The sequence below is a fragment of the Podarcis pityusensis genome (assembly GCF_964106645.2).
Source record: "Podarcis pityusensis genome assembly, chromosome: Z".
Lineage (NCBI taxonomy): Eukaryota > Metazoa > Chordata > Lepidosauria > Squamata > Lacertidae > Podarcis > Podarcis pityusensis.
The window spans coordinates 26,038,370-26,064,669 of NC_138044.1; the positions used below are offsets into that span (position 1 = coordinate 26,038,370).

At 41.4% G+C, this 26,300-nt stretch overlaps 1 protein-coding gene and 1 long non-coding RNA gene across 9 annotated transcripts in view; one reads left to right on the plus strand and one right to left on the minus strand.

Moving 5' to 3' along the window:
• GAB3 (GRB2 associated binding protein 3) overlaps positions 1-26,300 on the plus strand; it is a 90,889-nt gene that overhangs the window by 16,696 nt on the left and 47,893 nt on the right. The window contains exons 1-2 of one of the 8 annotated variants that reach the window (XM_080991276.1): positions 12,896-13,893; positions 13,941-14,145. The exons of 3 other annotated variants lie outside the window; for them this stretch is intronic. In XM_080991276.1, the coding sequence (XP_080847402.1) occupies positions 13,880-13,893; positions 13,941-14,145 (219 nt within the window). In that variant the 5' untranslated portion in view covers positions 12,896-13,879. Of the gene's footprint in view, positions 1-12,895; positions 13,894-13,940; positions 14,146-14,178; positions 15,024-20,794; positions 21,207-21,345; positions 21,907-23,971; positions 24,060-26,300 lie in introns of those variants that run through there. 4 more of the 8 variants (XM_080991277.1, XM_080991280.1, XM_080991279.1 and 1 more) reach the window with 4 other exon arrangements.
• LOC308468876 lies at positions 13,970-23,695 on the minus strand. The gene is made up of 3 exons (XR_013981921.1): positions 22,591-23,695; positions 15,271-15,426; positions 13,970-14,059 (listed from the first exon to the last, which is right to left on the minus strand). It is a non-coding gene; the product is annotated as an uncharacterized lncRNA (long non-coding RNA).

Sequence of the window (26,300 nt, forward strand, 5' to 3'; positions counted from 1 at the left end):
AGGGGGATAGTTCACCTGAATACTGTAGTGCTCTGCCAAAATATTGCATGCCATTTCCCCACAACCATTTTTTTTTTGAGGTGGGGGGGAGGGAAAGTGAAGATGCCTCCAAAAAGGGGATGGGAATTTCTAAGGATTTGTTGGGGTCGGTGGGTTGCAATTATCTTACAAACTTAGGGCAGTGGCGAAGGGGATCTTGCCTTCTCTTCAGACAAACACTTTATAAATAACTGTTTTTGCAGGTGGGTCTAAGCTTTGAAAGTTTGTCTGTACTTTGGGAACATTCCAGGTGCTCAAAAGGCAAGACAGGAACTGTAGTAGCACCAATATCCAGAATTGCCTTGAGAAACAGCAGTGAATTCCATTGCATTTATGCACCACTAATGTTGCTAGCCTATTGGGAGCAGTGAAGGTTGGTCCATTAGAGAGAATTGGGGTGCTACCCTTGCAGCCTCAATCTACCCTCAGTTACTCCCATTTGCCTTCCTTCCTACTTATAATCAATCCACAAGGTTGCATTTGTCTCAGTGTTGTCACCTGTAGAAACTCATTCAGGGAGGAGGATGGGGACAGAACTAACAACAACATCATTTTTATTTATTTATATGCTGCCCATCTGACTGGGTTACCCCAGCCACTCTAGGTAGCTCCCAACAAAATATTAAGAACACCATAAAACATAAAACATTAAAAATTTCCCTATGCAAGACTGCCTTCACATGTGTTCTAAAAGTAAAAGTTGTTTATTTCCTTGACATCTGACAGGAAGGTGTTCCACAAGGCAGACGCCACTACTGAGAAAGCCCTCTGCCTGGTTCCCTGTATTCTCACTTCTCGCAGTGAGAGAACTGCCAGGAGGCCCTCAGAGCTGGACCTCAGTGTCTGGGCAGAATGATGCGGGTGGAGACTTCAGGCCTGAGGCTTTAAAGCTTAGCACCAACACTTAATTGACTTTGCCTGTCATTGGTTCTGGCACCACCTACTATTGACCTCTCTGCCTTCTCCCCTACCGTTCCTTATGGGCACCAGCCCCTATTGGTTAAGAGGCTAGTGGTCTTTAAAGAGGGAAATCTGATTCATCCTCAGCCAGCGTGGAAACACACAGTACTAGCCTCTTAGCAGACCAGTTTTTATTTTAAAAAAAACCTTGTATCATGCAGGCTAGTGGAGGAGTGGCAGAACAATCCATCCTTCATCTGCCAGCGTTCTGCATTTCTCCTTCAGTCATGGAAGTGGGGGAGCCTCTTACTCTACAGCCAACACAGGAGCCACAGGATGGTAGGGGAAGGATGGTGCAATCCCTCTTCTGACATCCTGCTTGTTCACCTGTATGAAATTCCTTGTCGTTTATGGTGACCAGGCAAGCTACCTAAATTCAAGGCTCTTTGGTGGTATTATTTTCCAATGGTCTTTAGTTAGATTTCTCTAGGGCAAACAGAAGCTAGTCTAGGAATTGTGTATTTATTTCCTACGCATTTTTCATTTCATTTGTATCTCACATTTTTCACCAAGGACCTCAAGGTGGCACACATGGTTCTCCCCCTCCTCGTTTAATCCCTGCAACAGCCCTGTGAGGTAGGTTAGGTGGAGAGGGGTGCCTGGTCAAAGGTCACCCAGTGAGCTTCATAGCTAAGTAGGGATTTGGCCTCTCAGGTCCTAGTCCAGCACACAAACCACTACACCATGCTTATCCTCAATAAGTGATTGGTTGGCTATTTTGATACCTATTCCTGCATATATTTCATCTCATACCTATGACTTTGAGCTTATACTTGTGGAATATATTTGACTCGAACAGCATTTATCCCAGCTCACTTTAGAATGTAAAAGGGGGCATATGTTTTATGTGCTGATGTATATGCACTTGTGGCTACCTTCTAGCAACAGTCATTGGAGGACATTCTCAATGGCTTCCGTGAAAGCAGGAATGTTTCTGAGATAAGAGGATTACTAAATTATTACTTTGTAGCGAAAGTGAAGTCACTGCCTCGGACAGTAATTCTAGTCTGCAAGTTACAAACAGAAGCAGAATTTAGGTTCACATCCACTGTTATATCCAACTAAGTACAACTTGGAGTAACCCACTGAAATTAATGGGGCTAGGTTAGTCATGCCCGTTAATTTCAAGTGGGCCTTCTCAGACTAAGCTGGATACAACATCTATGCAAACAAGAATTGTGCTAGAACATTTATTATTTCACTGAGGTTAAGGTTGTCAACAAATACCAGCCATGATGGCTATACACTGTCTGCAAGACTGGAGGCACCAATGCTTTTGAATACTAGTTGCTGCAAACCAGAGGAGGGAAGAGTGATCTTGTGCCCAGGTCCTGCTTGTGCGTTTCCCACAGGTATCTGTTTGGCCACTGTGAGATCAGGATGCTGGGCTAGAAAGGCCATCGACCTCATCCAGCAGGCCTCTACTTAGGTTCTTATTTTCAGTCGCTGCACATCCAAACAGGCTGATGGTTGTAGCAATTCATTTCTAAGAATCTTTGCACAAAGACAGCTAGCTTGGAAAATGAAGCATGCACACATAGGATTGCTCGCGTGTAACTCTTGATAAAACAGATCCTAGTCCAGCAGGCCAGTGTAGCTGGAGTGTCCCAGTGCTGATGTGAGTCGTGGTGATGACTGAAATGATGATTCACACAAATCTTTTGGATGCAAAATTACTAGTAAGACAGTTGAGCTCGGTATAAGCTGGTTCACTTCTGTGCTATTAATATGTTAATGGTATTGCACGTTTTGCTGATAATGAATGTGAAGGGCTTTGAACACTTAGGTAAAGTAATGTCACCCCTCCTAATAGTGAACTTGCTCAGTGTTTCTGTGCAGACAGGATTAGAGCCAAACCGGGCTGTTGAGAAACAGTATGTCAGTGAATCTCAAGGTATGCATGAACACAATACAAAAGAAAATAATTAAAAGGAGGCCAAGCAAAGCCCCCAAACAAGTAATATGTACCGTATATACTCGAGCATAAGCCAACCTGAATATAAGCTGAGGGACCTAATTTTACCACAAAAAACTGGGAAAACTTATTTACACGAGTGTAAGCCAGTTCACCACATCACAAACCTCCTGGTGGGCCAGAGTGTGTGTGTGCGCATGCGCACACAGCAGAAGGGGCTTCTCCCCCCCAGCCCCTCCCGTCCCCCTGCCTACCTAGGGTGCTGCCGAGAGGCAGAGGCTGATGGCGGCAGCGATGGAGGAAGAATAAGCAGCCCAAAAGGGCTGCTTTCGGGCTGCTCGTTCCTCTGCCGCCAACAGCGGCAGAGGAGGAGGAGGAGGAGGAGGAGGAGGAGGAAGGAGTAGCCCAAAAGGGCTGCTTCCAGGCTGCGCGTTCCTCCTCGGCCGCCAACAACAGCCTCTGCTGCTGGAAATGCGCTCGGGTGGGACACTCACTCGAGCATAAGCCGTGGGGGGCTTTTTCAGCATTAAAAATGTGCTGAAAAAGTCGGCTTATACATGAGTATATATGGTGCATAGTTTTCAGGAGCTATGAGATGTTGAGCGCTGGTTGAAAAAAACAAAACACCAGGAAATTGGAGAGGTGTATGCGGGGGAGAATGAATTGAGCTGCTACCAACAGGAGGAGTGCGGACCTGTGCCCTTCTAGATGTTGTTTGACTCCAATTCCTTTCAGCCTGGCAGGGCTGATGGTTGTTGTAGTCCAACAACATCTGGAGGGCTTCAAGTTTCACACTGTTTCTCTACAGCTGTATAGAGACCCGGAGGAAGGCATGGTGGCATGAACAGGAGAGCACATCCCTGTTAAGAGGTGAGACTATATTGTAATATGTTGGAGATCCCCCTTACTGTATTTTTCCGTGTATAAGACTAGGTTTTCTTCCTAAAAAATAATGTCAAAAATTAGGGGGCATCTTATACACTGATACATCTTCCCCCATTTTCTTAAATCTGAATCCCCCAAAATAGGTGGCGTCTCATACATGGAGGCGTCTTATAGACGGAAAAATACGGTATATAAATAAGGCTGTTAATGTTATTTACGTTGATGATGAAACAGTTCTTACCCCTGCTTTTCTTAGAACTGAACTTAAGGGAGCTGAACTCTAGCCATTAGAAAAATAGAAAACACCTGAGAGAAATCTATAAATTTTGGTTTCAATGTGGGGTATTACTGATTCGTATATGGGGTATCTAAGGATCAATTCCTCGCAGCAATAATACTATCAGATTTTTTACATGTATGTTGTTGTTTATTTCTTTCAATGGATTTGTAACCCGCCGTTCCTCCCAGGGCAGTTAACATACATATAATTTATGTGTAGGATGCATTTCTTTGGTACTTGATACACAAGAGTAGCATAATTTATTAACTGGACACACATGTACCAAATCACAGCTATATGAAGGGTAAGTATTAGGCCCTCACCCGAAAATATTTTCCCCTCCCAGTAATATATGCCATTCATAAATCATACAGTTTTATAGCAATTCCCAAGTCTATGAAGAGGTTTTATTGTGAAAGTTGTGATCTTTTCATTTCATTCATGGAGCTCTTTTGAGAGTTTGTGAAAACTTGTAAAATACTTTTTAAGTCATGCAAAATTGTTTATGCTTAAAAGGATGTTCCAGGCATGAATTTATCTTTTGCTTGACTGAAGGAATTGGCCCATACTAGTTTTTCAGTGCTGGGGTGAGTGAAGTCTTATCTACTCCATTCAGGACTTTCCAGTCTTACAGTTACAAGACTTCCCCCACCCCTTCAAAAAGGCATGTATACACATTAAGCACACGGCGACACAACAATACTTCAGTTATAAAACAAATTGGCATGACACTCATGAAACTAGACAAGATTTGTCTACTGCCTTGTCAGTTTCATTGAACAGGGATCCCTAGCGAAAGAAAATAATGAAACTTTTAAACAGTCAATGCTTCTTGTTTGCTCTCCACACAAGCAACATATTCTTACTTGTCCATTGTGTATCTCTCAGGGAGTTTCTCTAATTCTGGGGGCTTGTGCTTGTAAACATACAACAGAGTAGCTGGCAGCTCCCTGTACTGTCTTGATGACAGGCTCCTGTCACACCTTCAGATATAACAGCATTCACTGGGAGACAACAATAATGAATTGGTGGCAGGGCAGACTTTTCTTTGTAAAAGATGGTTGAATGAATCTGCTTCTCCGTTCAGGATGACCTGCGATCTGAAGTGCTGCTGTCGTCCATGCAACTCTCTCATCCCAGAATGCAAATAGGAGGTTGCCACTTTGAAAGCACTCCCATTAAAATCTCCCTGATTATAACCGAACATGTTAAAATTCCCATGCTCATAGAAAACTAGCAGGTCACACTTTTGTATGCATGGGGGGGGGGGGGGGAATGAGATCAGGGAACTTTTCGACAAGCTGTCCCCACATGATTCTGAGGTGGTACTGAGAGTAGTATAGGAGGACTGTTCTATGTGCCAACATGCATATATGAATCCACTGGAGTCCGCTTTATAGGTTACAGCAGCAGTTGCAAAAGCAGAAGTTCAGGTCACTTGACCCTCTTCTGCTTTCTGTGCTTCTGCTGTAATGTGCTAATCGGTTCTCATTTCTAACTGGCCGCTAGAGAACATCTAGTCCTAAAAGTAAACAAGGAGGTCAGGAAAACACCCTCAAAACCTGCACCAGCTTGTGTTCTTCATGAGGAGGCTGGAGCACTATGAGCATTTAGGGAAATCAGGCCTGAAATCACCTTGAGGAATCTTCTGCTTTCTCAGTTCATGTGTATCACCACATTCACAACTTAACTCTTTTATTTGCTTTAAATGTCATGTCACCCCTTTCAGCTAGAATAGGAGAAGATGTTTTCTCCTAATTAGGAATATACAAAGGGACTATAGAAGCTGCCTCACATGTGGGCCGGCCTTTGGACAATCTCACTCAGCATTGTCTACACTGACTGGATTTCAGTCGGAGTCTCTCCTAGCCAGCCTGGAAATGCCAGTGATTGAACCTGGGATCTTCTGTATGGAAAGCAGATGCTTTCCATTAACAGCTTGAAACTCCCCTCAGCCCCAGCCAGTGGGAGCTATAGTACAGCAACATTCAGGCACCAGGTTGACTGTCTCTACGCTACCGTTTCCTTCACTAGTCTGCCTCTGTTCTCCAATGAAACTGATAAGCTGTTTGGGAAAAGCTTTGTCAGTTTTATTGATTACCGTATCAGTTTTCTTGCTTAGTTAAAAGTATTACAGCAGCTCCCCATATTTAAGCTCTTACTTGGTAGTCCTTGGCAATAAGGAATCCCATGCCGGAGAGTGGATGGTCTGGTGAAAGAGGGATGGGGGGGCCTCTGCCCCTCCTCTACACCCAGCTTAGAAGTTAAGAGGGTTGACGAAGGCTGGTGCCTGTTGGGACCGGCAGGGAGCCCAAGCAGTAGGTGGTTCTGGTTCTAGTGAGATGCAGAGCAAACTACGTAATTCTGGTTTGTCTCCATTCTCTTCTCTGCTGAGTTATGTGAGGGGCACCACTGAGACTGAGGAGGAAACTGATAAGCAATGTTACCTGCCTGAACTGGTTGTAAGTAAGAAGGCAGGCCAGGTAGGAAGGCTCAGGGCAGGCTGTGTTTGGTGGGGCAGTGCAGTGCCCTGCCCCAAGTGCCCTAACAGAGCAGCCTCTACTGGCTGACAGAAGGAAGCCCCCCCCTCCTCAAGATCCAGCATAGTAATACGTTGGACTGCTGGAAGGAGGATGGTGCTCTCCTTCCTCTGCTAGTAATATTTATTTCCAGCCTAGTAACTCTTATGTACTTATTCACAAGGCTGCATTACTGTTTGCACAGGGGCTACGTGTGCATGCAAGCCTCCTTTTGAATGAGGAACAACAACAAAGGACCATCAGCTGAGCAGCAGTGGCGGGCAGCAGAGATAAGGGGTGGCTGGATCATGTTTTACAGGGTTGGTGAAATATCCTTCATCCTAATGCTGAAGCTTAGATGTTATGGGAGAACCACACTTTCTTTGTGATGCTAGTGCTGGGGCAGAAGGGGTGTGTGCTTAACCCTTCTCCTTTCCACAATTTCTTCCTTTCAAATGAAACCCAGGCAGTTAAAAGCAAAAGAAACTGGTTTAAATAAAAATTATTTTAAATATCGTTTACCCAGAAAAAACTCTTCGCACTTTGTGCATATTTACATGCAGGAAAATACTGATGAGATCAAACTTTAAAAACAAGCAGTCATACTATATATATATATATATATATATATATATATATATATGATAAAATCAGGAGTTTTTAAACAAATACACATAATTGAAAATGAGCCTGTTGAGGGCAAATGGGTGTTGGGTCACTTACAGGGGGAAATTAGCACCAAGAAGGGAAAACATACCTGCACCTGCACATTCCCCATCATCTCTGTATCTGCAGGGTTGGAACCATGCATTTTCCAACATAATGTCTTGTTCAGCCCTTCGGATGAGAGGAACTGTGGATTAGGCTCTCCTTTTGGCTACGTGCTGGCCCAGTCTAGTTGGAGAGTTAGTTGGGTTGAGTGACCCAGATGCTACCTTTAGTTATTTTACATCTCAAGACGGTTCTGTAGTGTTTATTCATCTGAGATGACATTTCTTTCTTTTTTTAATGGGAAAAATATTTGTGTAAAGAACATTGCTGTTCTTGGCATCTTGAGTGCAAAAATGTTCAGCAAAGTCATTTCCCTTGGACAATTAATTTGGGTGGTGCTGCAACAGACCTGAAGCCCCTGTTTAATCTTTCACAATATGTTTTCTGCTTTCAGGAATACCAGATTAGTGGTCCCTGTTCGGGGGGGGAGGGGATGGCTACTGGCTTTGTATATCTGACACCTTAGGAAGGACTATAGTTGCTACAGCCACTATACATAGAAGCTGAAACAAAGGGAGTGCATGTTGGCGTATTAATAATCAGTCTAATAATGCTATCAAATATTAAAAGGAAAACTGTTGATGGGCTGCCAAAATGAAACTGATGGAAGAGTGTAATGCCACTTTAAATAGTTATTGTGGTCCACCTACTATTAGGCACCTTCTGCTTGGGAACTTCAGATCTTGTAAAGTGATTTGTAAAAAGCAGACTAGCACTTGTTATATGATTACACAGCTAAGGTTAGGATTAAGTGTGGAGTGAGGAATCGCCTCTAGCCTCATCCCCTCTCAGGAAGCCCTGGAAATGCTCTGTTGTTTAGTTGTTCTGATGAAACTGGGTTCAAATCCTGAACCCATGCTGAAACTCCAGCTTCCCATCTGTAGAAATAGGGTGGAAATAACTGACCACACAAGATTGTTAATGAGGAAAAATGTACAGTCCTTTGCTTATAAAAAGCGCCTTGAGAATCTCAGCTGTAAGGAAATTGCCTTTCATATCTTGTGATTCCTAAAGTAAACTCTATATGTGGCAAACAATATAAATTGTGTGAATGACCCATATTTCATTGCTCATGTCTTACATAAACTCCTCTGGATTAGATGAGGTTATAAACAAACCCAGTCTAGAATCACAATTAGTGTAAACTGTGGACTCTACGCTGCTCATAAGGCAGCTGTTTGGGCATTTGAAAGAAACTGTTGCAAATTCTAGAGTTTACAGATGGAGGAGTTTACAATTCTGAAGATCTGTTACCAGGATGACAGCAATGGTAAATGCTAATTGACAGTTCATGGGGTTGCAACCTCTTTTTCCCACAGTCACAAAATCTGCTGACAAATCTGATAAATAACCCTATTTCATCATCAGAAAAGCTCCTAAGAGCTTGGGACATCTCCAGGGTCCTTTGATAGTTCCTTCTAGGACTTAGAGCTGCCTCTCATCCAGGTAGTGGTGGAGGTGACTATTTCCAAGGATCTCTAGAAGACAGGTGATGATGATTAAATCAGTTTAAAGCTATAGTGAGGCATGGAGATGGAGAACATGTGGCCCTCTAGATGTTGGTCAGCAACTCCCATTGTCCTTGAGCATTGGCCAGGAGTCCAACAACACCTGGAGGGCCACAGGTTCCACTTCCCTGGTGTAGTGGACTGTGCATTGTTTCCATGGAAATTAATGGTTTAAACCCTGCAGCAAGGTTGTAAGGGATAGCTTTTATTTATCTATTTAAGAATTTATAAACCGCTTTACATTGGAACAACCAAGCGATGTATAAATATTTTGTATTTCCTTTAAATGGCATGACTCAGAACAGTTTTTATTTGAGTTTAGCAACACCAGCACACACTCTTCACCATTTTGAACTGAAAGAGGATCCAGGACAAATTTGTCTTGCTTTGAAGGGGATTAATTTTACCCTTGACTTACAAAGGCACTTAAGGGAACAGCTGCTATTTCTCTTTCTTCTTTGAGAGAACTAGGTTATCACACCACACGTTCTGCACAACACCTCCCTCCAAATAATTGGCCACTTCCACATCCAACTTCTTTGAAATTCATTTATTATGAATTCCGAGCTGTAAATAGATAAAAGTGAACCAGGAGGGAGTTGTGGTTTTCTTTGCTTCTGGTTATGAATCCCCCCTTTTTTGCATTCAGTTGCATCCTGAATCTCCAAGATGAATGAGACAACCAGATAAGGTCTTTGCCAGATATGAGGAATATGAACTAATGACATCCTGCTTTTTGTTTACTCATCTCAGAGCACCAAAGTTGGTAGGACTGCACCAAGACAGCATCCTGAGTTGCATGGCTGTGTATCAGCTTCTGAACGCACCTAGGCCAGGACTGCATTCAGAAAGCACTCTCTTCTGCTTTCCTGACATTTATTCTCCTGATATTTTTATTCTATTTTATGTGACCTTTCACATGACATAAAAAACCGCTTATGAAAAAAAACTAGCAGAATCTTAAGGAAACTTAATACTGATTTCTGTGTTAATTGTTTCCAGAAAATAAATCTGTTTGCAAACCTATTATCCCAGAATATTGTGGGGCAAAATTTGGGGCAGTGTCCTTGCATATACTTTTCCCCCTGCAGTTTTCATTGGTGAATCATGGGGGAACAAACATACACATTCTCATAGAGGGTGGGAGGGTATGGTGCATGTCCAATTATGTCTGCTGTTGTAACACACCACAGCTACTGGCATGTATGTAATTTAGTGCAACATGACAGTAAACAATCAGGTAATGCAGTGTAAAAAGAACGTTGGAAACTGGGACAGAAACACGAGCATTGTAACTATTTCTTTACTTACTTACTTGCTTGCTTGCTTACTTACTTACTGCCCTTCATCATAAGATCTCAGTGAGGTTTTTCCTAAAATGGGTATTTTTGGAGGTGGGGTGTCAAATCCTGCCCAAAACTATCCATTGACCCTGAAAGCTGAGAAGATACTGTCAGTTCTACTTGGAGGGGATTTGTACAAATCCAGGGTTTCCTCAGGCCTACTGATACCTTCCTGTTGTGCATGGGTGATGCAGCTTCAGCTGCATTAGTATAATAGTGGAAAATAATACATGATTATTTTAAAATAAAAATGCTGCTTTGAAAAGCGGCAAGTGAACTGGTGTATCTTGAACGGGAAAGGGGTTGTTGTTGGGTTTTGTTTTGTTTTTTTGGTCCAGAGGGTAAGAATGCTGATTGAGGCATTGTACTTTCAGCTTCTGAGAACATATGATTGAGCCCTCCACTAATTAGTCAGCAAATACCAGAGATGAAATTTAGGGAATTTCTTCCAAAGTATGTTCACTGACCTGCCGGTTAATGATGGAGTTATTCAAGCCCAGTTGCTTAACTTTTCAGAGGAGAACTGTTGTGTCATCGCAATGCTCTGGTTCCATTCTTTCCCCCCCTTTCCTTTTCAGGAATCAAAACTTGAGGATAGAGCAATAGGTGAATTAAAACAACAAACAACTGTGCATACAGTTTGATGGCACCTTTCAGCATCCTTGCTGGGTTTTCTGGAAACTCTTGTCACACAAATGGGAATAATGACTAAATACTGGGCTTGATCTAAGTTAGTTGAATTTGGGTACCTTGGGACAAGTTAGTCATGATTTACGGTAAGTCCCATTGATTTCATGACTTAAGTCATGACGAGCTTGTTTCAATGATTTCAGTGGGAACCACCTGAAACCGGTTTAGTCTGGATCCATCTCCAGGATGGCCAATTGTGTATTTCCAAAATAAGAGAAAATGTGCCCCCACCACCTAAAACAAAAAGTACAATTTTGCATAAAATTTGTATGTACATATGCAAATTTAGAAATAGTTACTGCAGTTTGAACTGAAATACAATACCAGAGTAGGAAAGATTATGACAAGGGGATCTGTTTGCCTACTCCATCTGCTATCCAGATACTGTTCGTTGCCAGTTTCAAGACTCCTGCTCTCCCTTGTTACAGTTCTTTTAACTTTAGACTACACAGGTCTTCACACAAGAGGACCTCTTCACATAGAGAACTGTCCTCTGTAAAGCAGGGCGCATGGCCACCCTATCTAACTCACAGAGACTTTCTGAACCCCACATTGTGATGGGGCTGTTTATTCCCATCTGTTTCCCTTATGCAGTAGCTATGCATGTAAACTGGGTCTTCGGCTGTGAGTTCAGATCTTACCTCAACCCATACCCTTGATGCCTTTCTATAGAATGGTGCCAATCAAAACAGCATTTGCAAGAGGTACCTACTTAGGGAGGAAAGGTGAGGTGAGGATTGTAAAGCACATTACACATTTATTTTTTTAGAGATGCTTGTTCAAAGATCAAAACAGAAGTCTCCAAAGTAAGTAGTTTTGGTTTCTATTCATGCTGTTTATCCTTCCCTCAAAACATAGTCTTAAGTTTAAGTGTAGATGCTTGGATTAAAACTTTAAATTCTCGTTTGGGCATTTGGACCTTTGTCATGACAATTGGAGTGCTGTTGTTTAGGATGCTAGCCATCTGTGCCCCATTACAAGTTACCATTCCAGTATTCCTCTCATTGTTTTTGTCCTGCAAGAGTCAGCCAGAATGCTGAATCATTGTTGAACTGTTTTGCCCACTCCAGGTTTCCCCCGTTTCCCCCCTACTTATGCAGTCTTTGGGGGTTTTATTGGCCCCGACTACTTTCCTCTGGAAGGTTGACCATGTCCAAATCTTGCCCTTGGGTTTTAGGATGTTCCTCATGCCTGACATACAGAATATAGAAACCTGAAGACTGAACTAGAAAAATCTTGGATGAAATTAAGACATTCCTGTCCTCTTTTTTCCTCAGGTCTGATCATGAAACTCTAGATTTTAGGAGCAGCATATTTAGCAACTGTAGTTTTAAAGATGCTTTCTTATAAAGTTACTATTTCATTCATGGATAATAAACAAATGCTGAATAATATTGCTGGATCTATCCTTTGGTCCTGCAGTATGCTTATTGTTATTGTTACAAGGATTTAAATCTCTTGTCTGAAAGTAAAATTATTTTGAAAATAGAAAGCACTTCATGTATAATGCAGGTATATTGAAATGTGCATTATACACCCACTTTTGATATTTACTAGTTCATTTCTTTGTTTTGGCTATTAAGGCATGGATATTACTGGGAAATAAATCAATATGGTTTCTTTGTTTAGATGGCGGCAGAAAAGAAATCATGCTGTTAATACGTACAGGTTGCCCGATTATTTCTCTGTTGGATTTGTTCTCTGCATTAGTTCCCCAGGATTTGAGAAGGAAAAAGACTGTAGCTCAGAGGCAGGGCACCCTCTTTGCAAGCAGAAGGTCCCCAAGTTCAATCCGCTCCATCTACCGTGGGTGTGTGGGTATGTGGGTGTGTGCTAGTAAAATCTCTTGTCTGAAACCCTGGAGAACTACTGCTTGTATTTGTTGAGTAGCTGTGGAGAACCTTGAAGTTAAAAGGTCATTTCCCTGCTTTTATGGTAACATTTTCAGGGTAGGATGAGTTATGGACTGGGCACTGCTTCCCATCTCTCCTCCTTGTTGTAAGTGAAGGAAAGAAGGTCTAACAAAGCAATTTGGAGAGAAAAAAAATCTCCCTGGCATACATCCACACTATACATTTAAAGCATTATGCCACTTTAAAGAGTCATGGCTTTCTCTAAAGAAGGGTGTAGTTAGTTAAGGGTGCTCAGAGTTGTTAGGAGACCCCCTCCCCAATACACAGAGCCACAGTCACCCAAATGGTTAACAATCAATTCTTCTTCCCAGAGAACCCCAGGCATTGCAGTTCTGTGAGGGGAATAGGGGTCTTCTAATAACTCGCAGCACTTTTAGCAGTTCCCAGCATTCTTGGGGGCTGACCTGGCTCTTAAACCATAGTTTAAGTAGTTATTTATGTGTATAGTGCATATGTGGCCTATGTGGGGGGGTAAATACTTTACCTTCCGCTGTATAAATTTATATGTGTATATATGTACTTATAATCTCCTGCAACCCCCACCCCCCGGGGCGGGAAGCACTTGGATCAAAGTATCAGCAAGGCCAGACACTCTGAAAGCAGTCAAGTGAATAATAATCTCTAAACTATCTTGTGGCTTTTTATTTTCTAGTAAATCAGATAGAACGGGTGGAAACATTTCCAAGTATTTTGTGTTCGTGAGTTGTCTATCATGTCAGTCTATTAGCTGGCTAAAAAGTGAGGGACAAAAAACGGTCAAATCCCCATTTTGAAAGATGTGAGTGCTACAGACTTTGAAATTAACGACTCACAAGTAGCTTTCCCTGCTTAACTTCCTATTTTTGAAAGAAACAACACAGCCACACACACAACCACAGTCTTTTAATATACCCTGACGTATATTGTCACCAAAACTGGATGATGATCAAAGTGAAAACCTTTTATGTGGTAAAATTCAAAGCAGAAGACTGCGGTAGTGATTATACCAGCGTGAAGCTTTATACTGTAAAACGTTCTCAAAGTAGAATCACGAGGAATGCAGGAACGTAGTGCATCATGTGGAGAAAGAGGTTAGATATATTTTCTCTCTCTCTCTCCCTTTTTCTCATAACACTAGCACTTCTGGACCTTTAACGAAGCTGAATACTGAAAGGTTCAGTCCAGACAAAACCAAGTATTTCTTTATGCAGTACATAGCTAGATGTGTGGAATTAGCTGTCGCTGGATGGCCATCAGCTGTAAAAGACAATTACAATCCATTGAGGATCAGACTTTTGACGGCTCCTATCCACTATAAGTTTGCTTTTCCTCCACTGTTGAAGGTAATGTGCTTCTGAATATCAGTTGCTGGGAGGAGTCAGAAGTGGGGACAGTTGCTGTTGTACTCAGGCCTGCTTGCAGGATTCCCAGAGGCATCTGGGTCATCCTTGGGGAAATCAAGATTCTGGACCAAATGAGCCTTTGGCCTGATTCCACAGGGCTCTTCCTATGTCCCTAACAAGAGTTTGTTTCTGCCCAGTTGAGCTGTGATTGTCAATTTAAAGAGCAAGCTGGTTACAAAGTGTGGGGGTCGGGGAGGATCTCAGGGGCTGATGCAGTTTTGGGGGTCCCTCAGGCTTGGGGGATGCTTAGGCATTTCCCTGCATGGGCTCACCTCCTGTCACTGCAGTCTGTTCACTTGTCCAATCTGTATTAGCTCTTGAATGCTCAGAGAGGACTGATAAGCCAGTAGTAATGGTGCAAAGGAGAAGAGCAGGACCAGGGGGCTCTGGGCGTTGCAGTGCTCCCCCATGGGGGCCTCAACAGCTGCCCAACAATGCCTGCCCTGACACCAGCCCTGGGAATGCTCTCAATCAATGTATTTAAAATAGATTTTTACCATATCCGGGTCATAAAAGTCTCTCATTCTGTTCCGTGCCACTGTACAGATCAGCTCTGTCATCTCTGACAATATTGATCATCCACTCAGAAAGTGAGTCCTCCAGTCCTCCCTCAGCCTGACATGATCAGCACCATCAGAGAGCTGCTGTTATTGATCAGTGATCTGTGCATATTGCAGGTGCCCTACAGCTGAGACCCATCCCTCGGTGATTCAAGATACATGGGGCCTTCCCTCAATTGCAGGCTGCTTGGAAGAATCATTGTGCAAATCCTTGTTTCTGTGCATGGATCCCTGTTCCTGGACCAGGGCCAAATAATAGTAGGCAACAATTACTTTACACTATGGGAGGCTCCAAAAGCATCTCAACCTTTGTTTAATCTTCTCTCAGATGGAGGAGCTAGAGTCATTTAAGATACTTACATTCAAATTTAGTAAAAATATAACTAAATGAGTTGTTTCACTTTCTTATAACAGGTGAAATCTAGCCACATATTAAAACTGCTTTGAAAATGCTTTTTTTTAAAAAATGTTTTTAAAAATGCTTTGAATTTTCCATAAGGCTCACCATCACTATCTAGTGTCACATTGTATATTGTACTTAAGACACACATAAAACATTTTATTTGCAGCTGTATAGCTGAGTCTGCTGTCTTTCCCCCAAGTTAATCTTCAAAACCATCCAAGTTAGGCTACAAGCCTTGGTGTGTCTTTGGATCTGTGGCTGAAGACAGGAAATGGCACATCCATTATTAAGTATTCATATTGATTTTAACTGTATTTGTGTTGATTCATTTATTTCTTGTGTTGTTTGTGTTGTATTGCAATTTGAATTCCCTAAGAAATTAAAGAAACAACAAAATACATTTAAAAATCATGCAGCATCAAGCACAGCACATTACAATTGCTACAACAGGCACAAAAATCATTAAGTGGTCTGTCAAGACCCCCAGCAATTTTCAATTTTGCGGGGGAATCTCTGCTTTAAGAGAAATCTATAAGCACCATTACAGCTTGGTCTCCCCAAATCTGTTCACTTTTAAAACCCTTTTCTCCTATTGCCAGCTGGTCATTTTGTTTTCCAACCACAGGTGTTGAAAACTGCAGCCCATTTCCTTTTGATGGTTGTGGTTAGTTGCACACAACAAGTATCTTATTGTGGGTTTGGTGTATTTTTTTTTAAACAAAGACCTGCTCTATTGCCATTCACTTTACAAAAGCAAAAATAAAATTGTAGAACAAGAAAGCCGTGTGTGTGTGTGTGTGTATAAAAAAAATTAAGAGGGCTTCATTGTTCTTATCTGAATTCATATCCTGTTTAGGATGCTGTGTGTGTGTGTGTGTGTGTGTGTGTGAGAGAGAGAGAGAGAGAGAGAGAGAGAGAGAGAGAAACCCAACAAAATAATTACTGGAGCATTGGGTGATATCCAGCTGAGTCATAGGTAGAACAGACCCATTGGGTATATTCTGAGCATGACTAATGTTGGATATCATCCATTGTTTCTCTCCCTCCACCCCCTTTGATAGTATCCAGAAACAAAGATTCTTGGATGGAAAGTTCAATAACAGAAGTAACTGTTCACGGCCAAAGTGATGTCCACAGTAAAATTAGCTTCAGACATCCATTTTGAGAGTGTGTGGTTGCCCTCCCTTTTGCTGCTTGTTCTTTATTCTTTATTTCTAGGAACATTAAGAAACTGCTCCATACCAAGTCACACCATTGGCCCATCTAGCCCAGTATTGTCCGCACTTCCTGGCAGTGGCTGTCCAGAGTTTGAGACAGGAATCTTTCCTAGCTGTGGCTGGAGAGATCTTCCTACGACCTATGTTTGAGTTGACACCCTTCTCCAGTGTTCAGTTCTGATAAGTACAAAATCCAGTAATGCTTTGTGCTTGGTTTGCTTAAACAAATAGGCTATGATGTCATTCATATATATATATATATATATATATATATATATATATTCCATTTTCTGCAGTCATTATTGTGTCCAGAAGGGAACTCTTTTAAGAGTTTCTGTAGCAACGTAATGCAGCCCATGCAGATGTAGAGAAAGAAGAAAAGTTCAGAGGGAGCTTATCAGAAATGAATCTGAGTGAGACAGCAATTTTAAGAGTAAATTATTTGGAAGTATTGGCTTCTGAAGGAGGAGTTCCGAGGAAGCAACAACACCCCCCTCCCTTTCAGCATCATTTTATCAATTGTTACAGCAAAAGCACTTCCATGGAAGTCTGTACTAACGGTTCCAAGAAGTGCTTGTTGACGTGCCTGCATCCTGAGGCAAGGGCTGTTGGGAGGGTCCAAGGCAACGGGCCTATCACATCTCAGCTGGAGTCACTTTGAACAGAGTTCAAAGAATTTCAAATTCTTTCCCTTCAGTCCTTTGCGTGTAAGACAAATTCAAGAGGCAAAGTTCTTTCTCAGATGTGGAAGTGTGAAAGAAAGCTTTTCCTATTGAATTTCTGCCTCCCTCAAATACAGTAAAGCCTATCAGATATAACAGTGGCAAATTTAAGGAGGAGCTGAGAGCTGATGTATATTGTATTACACAACCCTGTGAAAAACTAAAAAGAACACCCACAAAACCTAGATAAATATACTTTAAAATATTCTGCAGTAAGCTTCAGAATAGCAAGTTTCTTAGCAGAAAGCTATTACATACCAAAACTCTCCACAGACCTATGTATCTTTTTTTGCTTTAAAAACGAAACAGCTTATTGGGGGTTTATTCCAGATACTTATGCTCTGTAATTAATGAGAGGGTTTGTTTTAACTCTTAGCATTCTGTTCTGTTCTGTTCTATTCTATACTTTATTTATTTATGCCGGGTAGCAAATTTACAGAAAGCAACAGGAGGGATTTTTCAAAGTAGCTGAATGTTGTTTCTATGTATGAATGTGTGGATAAATGTTCTCTTGGCAAGTCCTTGTGTGAGTAAGCAGAAATAAATATATCTTTTTTTATTTCTATATCGTATATGATACTGAAAGGCTCTAAACATGGGGTGAGGAACCTTTGGTCTGCCAAATGTTGTTAAACCCCAATATCTATCAGCCCCGGCCAGCGTGGTCATTGGCCAAAGACGATGGGAGTTGTATTCCAGAATGATCTGGAGGGCAAAAGATTTCCCATCTGTAGTCTAAATAATTGACTATACGTGTAAAACATGTACAGTAATGCTTAGGTCTTGCTCAGTATCCAGGCTGTGAAAATTGTTACAGCATTTCCACAACAGATAGAACATTGAAAGCTGGTATTTCCATATTTGAAAATGATGTGATTAATACAAATTTTGAAAATGGGACATTTTTGCCTCTTACCACAGTGTTCTGTTTTAATTGTTTCATTAAGAAATGTTATAAACCACTTACTCAAATAATCCCTAAGTACACAGAATTATCCTAACAATTAATACTATATAAGTAAGGGCTTATATCTGAAGTAGCACCATGTTTCTTGTTAATGCAAGGATTTAGCCTTGGGTTAGAATAATAGCACATACAGAGCATATTAGTCTTCTTTTGTTTTTTAAAGCAGGTTACAAACATTGATGTCTCTTGCATATTATTAACTCCAGCTTGGTCCAAGAGGAGCAGGTTGAAAGGAAAAATATTCCTGGTTATGGAATCTGAGGCTTGGGGGGGGGGGGGGCAGGGGGGTGTTGATTATTGACCAGATACACTGACCACACTATATTGCATGTTTTACATAGTACAGCCATGTTCCTTGTACCTGATATTATTGTGGGATTTTTCTCTTCCTCGTATCATTAATGCAATGAGGGGTGTTTTCTTTTCTTTTTTTAAACAACTAGCTATTTCAAGCTTGTTATTTCCTTGACCCTCAAGACCAGCTTGCTGTTGTTTGTTGATGTGATTTCTATAGTTACACTGGCAGAAATATGCTGCCTTTCTCATTTGGGCCCCTCAATTCCAGAAATAGCTAGATAGAGCAAAGTGTTAATAGCTGGCGACTCTAGACATGAGTCATAACCATGGTGGCTGTGATAGCAGTGGAAAGATGGTATTGATAAGGCTCCAGAGTGTATCTTTAATCTTTAGGTGTCAGTTACCTAACCTTCTTGTTAGGTACTGGGAGATATCTGTGTCTTGGAGGAGACAGAGGCACAGGTATGGTAAGACAAGGACTCACATGACACCAGTAGGAGGATCAGGTAAGCTGAGGTGGGTGGGAGAAAGCAGAATCTATACCAGAGGTGGAGGTATGAAGATAAGCCTCTGACCTGCTCTGAAAATATGCTAGCCTGCTTTCTCCAGATTTTTACCTCTTAAGTCACTTTATGCTTGAATGTGTCTACAATTGCTAAATGTATGGCTGGTTTTGCAGAAAAGCCAGGGGGCCATATGCACTATACATTTAAAGCAGAATTAAATGACTTGAAACAGTCGTGACTTGCCCAGAGAGTTCTAGGAACCATAGTTTGTTGAGGGTGATTAGAGTTGTTAAGAGACCACCCCTCACAGAGCTACAATTTCCAGAATGGTTTAGCAGTGAGTCTTGTCTTCCCAGAGAGCTGTGGGAATTGTAGCTCTGTGAGGGGAATAGGGGTCTTTCAACACCCTTAACAAACTACAGCTCAGGACTCTTAAATCTTAGATTAACACCATGGCCATTTAAAGTGGTATAATGCTCCTTTAGGTATATAATGCATATGGGGCTCAGATTTGAACCACAATAAAATGACTGTGGATAAACAACAGCTCTGCGGACTTTCCCTCAACTATAAGTGGCCTTCTGGACCAATTTCAAAATGGCAAAAGCTTATGAAGGAGCTAGGATGTCACTGTGGACCTGTGATTAACATGCATACAATTTGACTTTACCTCAAAGATCCTTTTTTTGCCAATTGTTCAGTGAAATAAGTACACCCCCCCCAACAAGCCGCCGTCTGAAAGTGGATGACAGATTTCAGTCTGCCTCAGCTGCCTATTTGGAAAGCATGCTGGCCTTGGGCAGGGGAATTTTTTTTTGTGAGGATTAGGCTTTGAAGCTTTTCTTTTAAGAAGCAAATTGTTGCTCAGAAATCTGAGGTTTTAATCCAGGGGACTTGTATGCATCTTTTGTTGTGGAATGTCTGCAGGTAGAGAGGGTCTAGATTAGAATGCTGTGAGAATTGTCTATGATAGGACAAATTATTGTGAGAACTCCAAAATGATGATTGCTTTCTGTTTTGAAGAGGATAGCACACGTGTGAGACCAAAAGACACTGTGTGTTTCTCGCTGGTTGCAGCTAGACTTGCGACACATAATTGCAAAAGGTCATGTTGTCCATAGATTGCTGGTAGATAGCAATTGCAGAGAAGCTTAGTCATCATCGCATTGGTGTCATCAAAGGCCAACTAAATCAGAATTGTTCACCACTGTTTGGAGTAACTTGGTTTCTTATATAAAGGTGAATAATACAATGAAACCCCTGCCAAAGTACATTTCAGTTTGAAAAAAAATATTAATAGCAGGTAAGGTCGCAAATAGAAATTATGAAGATCAGGGTTAATGTATGGTCTTGTGGGCAGCAGCATTGTAATTTGCAAATCTTGGTTCACAAAAGGGGACTGAAAAAAGGCCTGTTAACTGAAACAAGAGAGAGAGAAAAGTAAAGAGAAATATGATGATATTTTGTTGCTGAGCTGTTTCTTCATGGTTCCTGATTATTAGTATTTCTAAACAATTTTTTGGGGGGAATAAAATATTGGTGTTTATTTATTTATTTTAGTTGTTATAGAAGTACTTTACCACCATATCCGAAAGTACCAGGGCAGTGCACATTGCTAAAACATAACTAAAAAAAAAAGGTTTGCAAATGCTACAAACAAAATATCCAACTTAAAATACTCAAACAGACAAGAGGAGAAAAAACCCAAGATAATAAAATAACCATATTATTTTTTAAGGGTTTAAAAAGAATGAATAGTGTAAAATATATTCCATGGTGTACAAAACATATCAAGTAATCACAAATGTTGCCAAATAAAATCATATTTAGTAGGAATGTGCCAACCATGTGATTTGTTTGGTCATATAAATCACAAACAACCCCCAAACTCAAGCAAAGTCGGAGGGGTCTGCATTGCCCTTGGCCCCTGGTATCAGTTTTCAAAAATGGCAAAAAAAAGACTTTTTAAAACAATAAATCCACAGAATAACAAGATACATCATTCTATCCTTGAGAGATCACTAAATAAGAGGCAGCTAGCAGATAGAGAATTAATTGTTGGCAATTAATAAAAAAAATAAGATGCTTGCCTCTGACTGGGCCCACTTCTCCACACCCCCTTCAATACTGCCCATTTGTTTGATTTCTTTCTCTAGGCCAAACTGGTGCCCTTCAAATATTTTGGACTACAGTTTTCATCAGTATAGCCAATTGTCAAGGATGCTGGGAGTTGTACTCTAACAAAATTGGGGGACCCCAGGTTGGAGAAGACAGATATAAACCATACTGAACTTAGATGGGCCTAAGATATATGGCCTCTTCGGTGACTGTGAGTTGTCATCAATATGAGTTAATCTGAATCAGGATGTTGTGAATTTGTAGTACAGCTCAAATAATAATTAAAAAAAAGCCTGCCCAAATACTTTAGTTAAAAAGTCACCTTGATCCTGAAAGAGAATTTCTTTTGTTGAAATGGAGCAGCTTCAATCTAGAGTTGTAGGTGGGCATTTAGCTGCATAATTTGTAATGTTCTTTTTAAAGAACTGAAACCTGCGCTAGCAGGCTCTGTTAAATGCCACTAACTGCTTTAAAGGTTAATGATCCAAATACTCTCTTGAGTTGTGCTCTTTACTCAGAATACCTCTTTGTTTACTTCCTTTTTTCTGTTGATTTAGTTATACAAAACGAGCACTTGATTTGCTATTACTTGTTTATAAAGTCTGTTCCTCTCTGAGGGCGGCTGCTGTGCTGGTTGCGTTGGTGTTGCTGTTTACCTCTGATCTTACAAAGAACACTAGTGTAGCACCCTGTATTATTCAGTGAAGGAATCCTCTGTTTTATGGGTGGCACTGAAAATGGGACTGCTGCATTGATATGGTGGTGTTGTGGTGAAATCACCATGAGTTGGCTGTTTGGGTGTGGTGTTCCGTCTTGTGAGGACTTCTGCCTGTTTCTGACACATGTCAAGTTCAGGGTTAAAAACCTCCTGGAAAATCTTTTTGAGCTGTGAGCTGAGACTACACAGGGTTGTGAGTCATTATTTAACCTTCATGGGATCAATCATCATGTACAGTCACCCGTTATTTAGCACCCAGGGCCTTGAGCTCTGGGGAAGCCCCGCTGGTGGTTCTGACATTTACAGAATGCTGTGGGGAACATGAGGCCCAGGGCACCCCTGAACCTTCCCCAGGCTACACCCTTTACTGGCCCTGCTTTGCACAGCAAACCAATGGCAAAACGTGGTTTCATTTCATTTATAGAGGGTTCTGAAAGGGTGCAGAAGTGCCCTATGGCAGATAAACTTGGAATACCTCAAGCAACAGTGTGTGACTGTGCGTAAGTAAAAGTGACTTTGGGGAGAGGTAAGAAAGGATAATACAGAACAGTCCTTTTGGTTCATTCATAGAATTCTAATATGTCATAATAACAAACTCTTTTGAAAATAGCCTTCTCAGCTAGATTGGATATGCAAAATACTTAAAAGTGGTGAAAAATAAATACATGTAAGCAATAGGATGTAAAGGAAGCATCTCTGCTTCTTTTTGTGTCCTGCAAATCATTCCTCGTGTTCACCTTTTTGTAATTTTGTTTCTTACTAAAATTCTTCCTTTCAAAAATTAGTGTGCATATACGTGATTGTTCTTCTGAAGTATTGAAGATAGTGATGCAACTTAGAGGACCATCTACCATGAGGAGGTCACTTTCACACTCACCACAATGTATCTCCAGTCACTGGAAGAGATATTATCATGGGCATTCTTCAGCTGCATAGAACAGTGACTTTTACCATGTCTCAGGAGGAACTGGAAATTGTGGCGTTAGCATGGTTGGGATAAAATATGCTCTACCACATAGCCATACAGGGGCTGTAGCAGGGGCTCCCAACCTTCTGGGGTCTGTGGGTACATTTGGAATTCCGAAAAAGTGATGTGGGCACCGCCACAAAATGGCTGCCGGTGGGAGCAGCCTTTCATAAAGTTGCTGCCTTGTCCTCTTTCTCAGAATCAAAATATTTCTCAGGATCACCTCCAAAACAATTTCCCCCCTCTCTCTGCAAGGATCAACCCCAAACTCTCTCTCTTTCAGAATCACCCTCTCCTAAACTCTTTGTCTGGATCACACACAGACCCCCCCCCCCCCGGCACATAGGGCCTATCTCCTCAGATAATGTAGCGTGGGCACTCAAACTATAGCATTTACAAAACACCCATCATGTACTAAAGTGGTGTCTGTATCCACTATCCAGTAGAGTTGTTTTTAAAATGACAGTGATGGTGCTCTTGGGAAGAAATCATTCTCACGATTTGTTCTCTTGTATTCTCTTTTACCCTATGTTTTTAAAAGAACAATCTCTTTTAGGTCTGCTAGGAAACAGCCAAAAAAGAATCCAAGAAAAATGATTTACAGTCTCTAAATTCAGAACTTCAGTGTCAGACTGTGTACACACAGCCAAGGTTTCCCCCCTCCCATATCTTGGGTGAATTACAAAAGTGGGCTGTAGTGGAGACCACCCCTTCCTTGCACAACTTTTATCAGCAGGCTTCTCTTTTATACATTTTGCCCTCCTGCGGGCCACCTAATGTTTCTTTCCAATTAGTCACCCAACAAGTAGTTTCTCCTCTCAAAAGCAGGCCCAGCAGACACAGCTATCTATCAAGTCAGACCAGCCCTTGCTAACACAATTGCAGGAAGTTATTCCACGTCTCAGACAATTCCCATTTCTATCTCTAGAAGAGCAAAAGGTCAGAAAACAGCAGGCAGTTGCTTTGCCAGCAATAGCAACATGGGCAGTTACACAGAACTCAACAGGGAGAGTATGTGGTAAGCGACTCTCTGCCCTCCCTCTCCCTGTACCCCCTCCCATCAACTTTCTCTTGCATCAACATGCCTTGAGTTCCAGCTTCCGTGTGCAGCAAAAACGCAATTCACACTAGGTTTCAGAATTGGATTATTTCAAGGGGTTTCAAAGTTAGGGATGGGTGGCCCAGGCAGTTGCCCAGAGTACTGAGCTGGGAGTGGGTTTCAGAACATAAAAGGGACCAGTCAGTTAATAGTCCTGTTTTCCATTCAGATATCTCTGGAAAGACCGCAAGCAATCATGACCTCTTCCATCTTTGCTTCTCAGAAAATGGCATTCAGTGACATATTGCCTCTAAGAAATCACCATCCATGATGAGCATAGGTAGGGAATCCTCACGCAGTGAGCCATAAAACTCAGATTCACCAGCTTTCCTTTCCTTTCCTTTCCTTTTTTAAAAAGTATTTTAAATATTTCTAGCATTTGTAGAACCCGAGATATGAGGCAAAATGCACAGGCACTATTTATTTCAATTTTTTGTGTGAGAAGCTACCCTGGTCCCCTCCTCTCAGTGGTTTACTGTGCCTGCCCACCCACAAAAAATTCCTGCAGACTCTTGTGCTCTGGGCTTCCGCATAATCATTGTTGCTTATAGCTGTTGATAGTCTTATCCACAGTGAATTTAGAGTGTCTGCCTTAGGCTATCTACTAATCAGCTAAAGTAAATATACAAACAATTGATTTTCTCTTATAATGCTGGCACCACTGACCAGCATGACCCATGTTGCGATGACATTCACTGTCATTATTTCCAGGAAAAATTACAACATAAATGTCTGCTCAACAAACGGTACACATCTGAGTGGTTTGGGCCAGCTCTGCATCTGAAGATTTTTTTTGCCTTGTAGGATACATAAGTCAATCAGCATGACAAAACTAGGAAGGTGATAACCCACCAGTTGCTCAGTTTATCTTTGATACCAGTCTTTGCCAATCTGATATGCACCAGATGTTTTCGACTGCACCTGCAGCCAGCTCCAACCAGCAGTTCAGTGTGACTTACTTCTGAGTGGTCATGTACACAATTGTTCTGTAAATCTGTTAATCATTCAAGTTGCCATAAGATTATCTGATGGTTTTGGCCCAAAGAGACTAGTATATCTAAAGAGACTATCATGACCTCTCTAGAATGAATGAGAGAACTGTTTTGGGACATTATCAAGCAAATAGAAAAATAGGTTGACATGCCTTTGGAGACATAGCTAGGCTTATGCTCATTGAGGTTATTGTTTAATGATTAATTATGGAATTCACTGTTGATGATGATAAAAGTTGACTGCGTCGTCACCCCCAATGTCATTGAAATCCAGATGGGCATGTGGGATGCACATTATTGTCTTGCCAAAATGCTTTAAACATCTTCCCCCTGCTGGATAGCTCTGCGTTCTGCTTAGGTTAGAGGAAAATTTAGAGGTCAGTGGTGAGAATAACAACCCTTTTTCATGTCCAGACTTTGCTGAAAGGTATGGTATGATCATTTTTAATATGGTGATTTTATACTTGCCTGGTGGTAGGGAGTGGAAGGATTTGTTTTTCTTCCTCTAAGTTTTTGTTTAATTTGTACTTTCCTCTAAACAACATCAGAGATAGCCATAACAAGACAACAAAATATTCACCTTTGTGCTGAAACTGAGGCATCAACTCCCACTGATTTACTTAACTCTCACTACCGCTGAAACTAAATGGGATTCCAGAGTGCTTAATTTTACTTTGTACCATTATTTATTTATTTATTTTATTTCTACCTTGCCTTTCTAGGATAGCTTTTAGGACAAGCCATCAAGGAGAACATTTTGTTGACTGCAATATAGAGGAGTAATTTTATTTGTAGGGGCAATTATGTTGTTCTCTTGTGGATGCATTTGTGGTATTCATGCTATTGTTGCAGCTACCATTGAAAACAAAGTAGATCTTGACTTGAAGAGGCACTTTGGAGAGTTTTTTGGTTTCGTAATGTTCAAAATCTGATTGCCATTTTAAACACTAAGAAGAAATTTGAGAATTATAGGTCAGGTTGACTTTTAAGGCATCCAGCATTTCTATTTCAGTGGAAATATGGGCAGCTCTCTCCCCAAAACAAGAACAGGATGTGATGGGGGAGCCCCACACCAAGACAGGTCTGGGAGGGTAGGACAGGAGGAACCTGTGCCTTCTAAGCTAGCTTAATGCCCTCAGGTTAGAGGGCTTTGTCTCATTACCATTGTGGAATCTTGCTTGTGCTCACCATACATTCAAAGCTCTGTGATACCACTTCAAATAATCATGGTCTGGCTTCCCTCAAAGAATTCTGGGAGCTCTAGCTCAGTGAGGTGTATAGGGGTCTTCTAACAACCCTTTGTACTCTTAATGAAATACAGCTCACATAATTCTTTTGGGGGAAGCTGTGGCTGTTTAAAGTGGAATCAAAGTGCTTTAAGTGCATGGTACAGTATTAATGTGGCCCAAGTCAGCTTAGGTTTTCTCCATGGAGTAGGGGAAGCTGGCACCATATTGTCTTGCACCTGGGCCGGTCCAGCAACCAGATGTGTTCACAAGGGCAGCTGTGGTCATTTCTTTGGTGGATGA